This window comes from Nerophis lumbriciformis, linkage group LG19, assembly GCF_033978685.3.
Source record: "Nerophis lumbriciformis linkage group LG19, RoL_Nlum_v2.1, whole genome shotgun sequence".
NCBI lineage: Eukaryota > Metazoa > Chordata > Actinopteri > Syngnathiformes > Syngnathidae > Nerophis > Nerophis lumbriciformis.
Window position 1 is genome coordinate 2,991,625 of NC_084566.2, and position 5,000 is coordinate 2,996,624.

At 38.9% G+C, this 5,000-nt stretch overlaps 1 protein-coding gene across 16 annotated transcripts in view; it reads right to left on the minus strand.

Moving 5' to 3' along the window:
• Positions 1–5,000, minus strand: part of mbnl1 (muscleblind-like splicing regulator 1) — a 179,124-nt gene that overhangs the window by 37,670 nt on the left and 136,454 nt on the right. For 8 of the 16 annotated variants that reach the window (XM_061979694.2, XM_061979692.2, XM_061979697.2 and 5 more), the window contains exons 3-4: position 5,000; positions 4,694–4,909 (exon numbers count right to left, since the gene is read on the minus strand). The exon at position 5,000 is cut by the window's right edge and continues 170 nt beyond it. In XM_061979694.2, the coding sequence (XP_061835678.1) occupies positions 4,694–4,909; position 5,000 (217 nt within the window). Of the gene's footprint in view, positions 1–4,693 lie in introns of all 16 variants that reach the window. The other 8 variants (XM_061979684.2, XM_061979687.2, XM_061979685.2 and 5 more) reach the window with 1 other exon arrangement.

Here is a 5,000-nt window from a genome sequence, read left to right on the forward strand (position 1 = left end):
AATGATGTACAGTTCCAGAAATTACAATAATCTTAAAATGCCTCATGTGTTCCCTTTTCCCTACAAATCACCACAGTAGTTTGTTTTAAATAAATAAGCTCTGCTTCTTCCTACTCCTTTTCGGACATGTCGTCATGAGAAACTGGAAATATGTGATGTCGTACTATGTTATAACTGTAAACATGTTCGAAAAGAATTATAACCATTTACAACACAGGTGTAGGGCTGCAACTAACGATTAATTTGATAATCGATTAATCTGTCGATTATTACTTCGATTAATCGATTAATAATCGGATCAAAGAGACAAACTACATTTCTACCTTTTCCAGTATTTTATTGAAAAAAAACAGCATACTGGCACCATACTTATTTTGATTATTGTTTCTCAGCTGTTTGTACATGTTGCAGTTTATAAATAAAGGTTTATAAAAAAATAAAATAAAAAATAAATAAAACATTTACAAAAATAAAATAAAAAATTGCCTTTACGCATGCGCATAGGATAGAGCCAACAAATCGATGACTAAATTAATCACCAACTATTTTTATAATCGATTTGAATCTATTTAATCGATTAGTTGTTGCAGCCCAACACAGGTGTCAAACTCGAGGCCCTGGTGCCAAATCTGGCCCGCCACATCAATTTGTGTGGCCCCCAAAAGCCTGGAAATAATGTGTAAATAAAGTACCTTATCTTTTCTTAATACATGTATTACAAAAATAAATGTACTGTGTACAATTACGTGTATTTACACTTTAATCATCTTTAATAATAAAACAAAATATTATATCATCATGCATTTCAAAACAATGTCATTGTTCAAATAAAGATAAATACTTAAATATCTGCTTGACTTATGATTTCAAAGCAAGTAATCCAACAAACTGTTCATGTAAAAAAATTTACAGTAAAACCTTTTTACAGTAAAATCCACTTTCAATATAGAGTAATAATACACTATAAAACACAACAACCGTAGATTTTACAGTACAAAAAACTTGCATGATATTTACGTAAAAGAAACAGTGGTACCGTGTTTCAATTCCATTTAATTGAATTCCATGTATTTTTTTATTTTATATGCTGTAAAAAAATAAATTAAAAAAAACTGCAAATGTTACAGTCAAATTGTGACGACTGAGCTACCAGTTTTATACAGTACCATCTAAAGATTTGGTTTGGTACGTAAAAAAGACAGACAATTATACATATGTTTTATATATTCACATTTATGTTAATTCTGTATATTATTGACTGTTAAAAACGGCCCTCTGATGGCAAACATAACTGCGATGTGGCCCTCAATGAAAACCAGTTTGACACCCCTGAAATAGAACGTACTAGGGTTGTATGGTATATCGGTATTAGTATAGTACCGCGATACTAATGAATAATTTTCGGTACTATACCGCCTCTGGAATGTACCGGTCCCCCACTCCCCCGCCCCCGTCATCGTCACATCGTGACATTGCTGGTTGTACGGTCAGAGGAGCATGTTCGGCAGCGCACAAACACGGAGTACTTACAAGCAGACACAGGGTGTAGACCAGGGGTAGGGAACCTATGGCTCTAGAGCCAGATGTGGCTCTTTTGATGACTGCATCTGGCTCTCAGATAAATCTTAGCTGACATTGCTTAACACGATAAGTAATGAATAATTCTGCTGATAATCACAGTGTTAAAAATAACGACTACAAAGCCATCAGCAAAACCATGCAGCACCAGAAGTCGCATTAATGGTAAGAAGTACCGTATTTTCCGCACTATAAGGCGCACCTAAAAACCACAAATTTTCTCAAAAGCTAACAGTGCGCCTTATAACCCGGTGCGCTTTATTACGATTCATTTTCATAAAGTTTCGATCTCGCAACTTCGGTAAACAGCCGCCATCTTTTTTCCCGGTAGAACAGGAAGCGCTTCTTCTTCTACGCAAGCAACCGCCAAGGTAAGCACCCGCCCCCATAGAACAGGAAGCGCTTCTTCTTCTACTGTAAGCTACCGCCCGCCCCCGGAAGAAGAATAAAAAACGCGCGGATATCACCGTACGTTTCATTTCCTGTTTACATCTGTAAAGACCACAAAATGGCTCCTACTAAGCGATCCGGTTCATAAAAAGACGCAATCTCTCCATCCGCACACGGATTACTACCGTATTTCACAGCAACTGATATTCCTGTGAACCGCACTGTGGAACGGGAGCACGTACGGTGAATATTCGCACCACAGGGAATGAGAAGTCATCCTTCACTGTGGTTCTAGCTTGCCATGCTAACTTCCACCCATGGTGATATTCAAAAGGAAGACCTTGCCAAAAGAGACCTTTCCAGCCGGCGTCATCATAAAAGCTAACTCGAAGGGATGGATGGATGAAGAAAAGATGAGCGAGTGGTTAAGGGAAGTTTACGCGAAGAGGCCGGGTGGCTTTTTTCACACAGCTCCGAAGGCGAACACACCTTCACTAAGACGGGCAGACAGCGCCGGACGACATACGCCAACATTTGCCAGTGGATCGTAAATGCCTGGGCAGATATTTCGGTCACAACTGTGGTCCGAGCTTTCCGGAAGGCAGGATTCACAGAACAACAGCGACACTGACTCCCGATGACTTCGACGAGACGGAACCGGCCATTTTGGATACCACGCTTGCGCAACTTTTCAATTCGGACACCGAAGACGAAGAATTCGAAGGATTTACGAATGAAGAATAACTTCAGAAGGTGAGCGCTATGTTTATTTTGTGTGTTGTGACATTAACGTTCGAGCAACATTATGTTACTATTGCTCTACACCATTTTGAATTTTACTATGTTTGTGATTGCACATTTGCGTACATTTTGGGACAGAGTTGTTAGAACGCTGGTTTTCAATATATTATTAAAGTTTGACTGAACTATCTGACTGTTTTTTTGACATTCCCTTTAGCGCAGCGTAGGCGCGGCTTATAATCCGGGGCGGCTTATTGGTGGACAAAGTTATGAAATATGTAATTCATTGAAGGTGCGGCTAATAATCCGGTGCGCCTTATAGTGCGGAAAATACGGTATTCTATTTATTGTTGGTTACCTTCAGAATAACAATGTTATTAAAAAGAATAAGAGACTTATTATACTCTAAAAATGTTGGTCTTACTTAAAAATGCACGCATTTAATTGTATTCAGTGTTAAAAAAAATATTACATGGCTCTCATGGAAATACATTTTAAAATATTTGGCTTTCATAGCTCTCTCAGCCAAAAACGTTCCCAACCCCTGGTATAGACAGAAAAGGGAGAACGGTCGCATTTTGGCCTAAAAACTAACGATAAAGGTGAAGTTATAACATTGAAACGCCCTCAGGAAGAAGTGCTTTAAAACATGGCTAGCTAGCTAGCGGCTAAAGTCCCACCGCAGTCTGCAGTGTTTTGGCTACTTCTAAATCACTAATCCTCGCCTCCATGGCAACAAAAAAAGTACATTTCTTACAAGTATCATTGTCACTGCAGGACGAGGAATAGCTAAACATGCTTCACTACTCAGCGTAGGAGGATACAATAGCTCACCGGCGTCACAATGTAAACAAACACCATTGGTGGATCTACACCTGACATCCACTGTAATGATACCAAGTACAGGAGCGATACTGCTATGATTACGTCAATATTTTTGGCATCACAACATCTTCTTTCGTTTAAAAAAAAATGTATATTATGTTTATAAACTCAGGAAATATGTCCCTGGACACATGAGGACTTTGAATATGACCAATGTATCATCCTGTAATTACTTGGCATCGGATTGATACCTAAATTTGTGGCATCATCCAACACTAATGTAAAGTATCAAACAAGAGAAGAATAAGTGATTATTACATTTTAACAGAAGTGTAGATAGAACATGTCAAAACAGAAAATAAGCAGATATTAACAGTAAATTAACAAGTGGATTAATAATTAATTTTCTACTACTTGTCCTTTATAATTTTGACAAAATAATAGAATGGAAAATGACACAATATGTTACTGCATACGTCAGCAGACTAATTAGGAGCCTTTGTTTGTTTACTTACTACTAAAAGACAAGTTGTCTTGTATGTTCACTATTTTATTTAAGGACAAACTTGCACTAAGAAACACATGTTTAATGTACCCTAAAATGTTTTTGTTAAAATAAAGCCAATATTGCCATTTTTTGCGGTGCCTTTTATTTAAAAAAGTATCGAAATAATTTTAGTACTTGTACCGGTACCAAAATATTGGTATCGGGACAACACAGGTCCAGTAGTTTGACATGTAGTGCACATGTGAGGCAGCAGGGGGCAGCACTATCCCAGTGATGTGTACTTGCCGTGTGACAACAGGAAATAATATGAAGGTTTCTGTTGCCTTATTAGCTAAAAAAAATAAGGCTGGATAAATGCTTCCAGACAGAAAGCTAATTAATGATGTAAACATGTGTAAACATGCTTGTTATGTCGTATGTTTTGCATCATTTCAATTAAATTAGTTGAATCAAATCAGGCACAATTTGTAGTCATCAACATAAACAAAGTGATGAAACACATGATAGTTTTTAATGAGCTTCAGTATTGTTTGTTGACATAGGGATTGATCTTGGGATTTAGTTGATGCAAAAAGTGTTGCGTTTTCTCCAAGTGGAAAAACTCATTAAGCCCACTCCTTGTCACAAACAAATACTCCAAGAGTGGATTACCTCGAGTCTGTCTGTTCTCAGCAGTTTCTGGGCTGCAGCGGCAGCGTTGGGGACTTGGCTGACGGTAGGACTGGAAGCCATGAGGACAGGGGTGTTGGACAGGATCTCTGGGGGCATCAGGCCCGGCGACAGAGGGCTCAGGTAGGGATTAAAAGCCGCGGCTGCAGCTGCGGCCACGGCGTTGGTGGACAGGCCGGGCGTCACGGAGAACATGGGCTGAAGGACGGAGGGAAGGCAGTCATGGCGAGCCTGGAAGTAAACGTGCCAAACAGTGCTATGTTCAATCAGGGGTTTGAACGTGCTCACC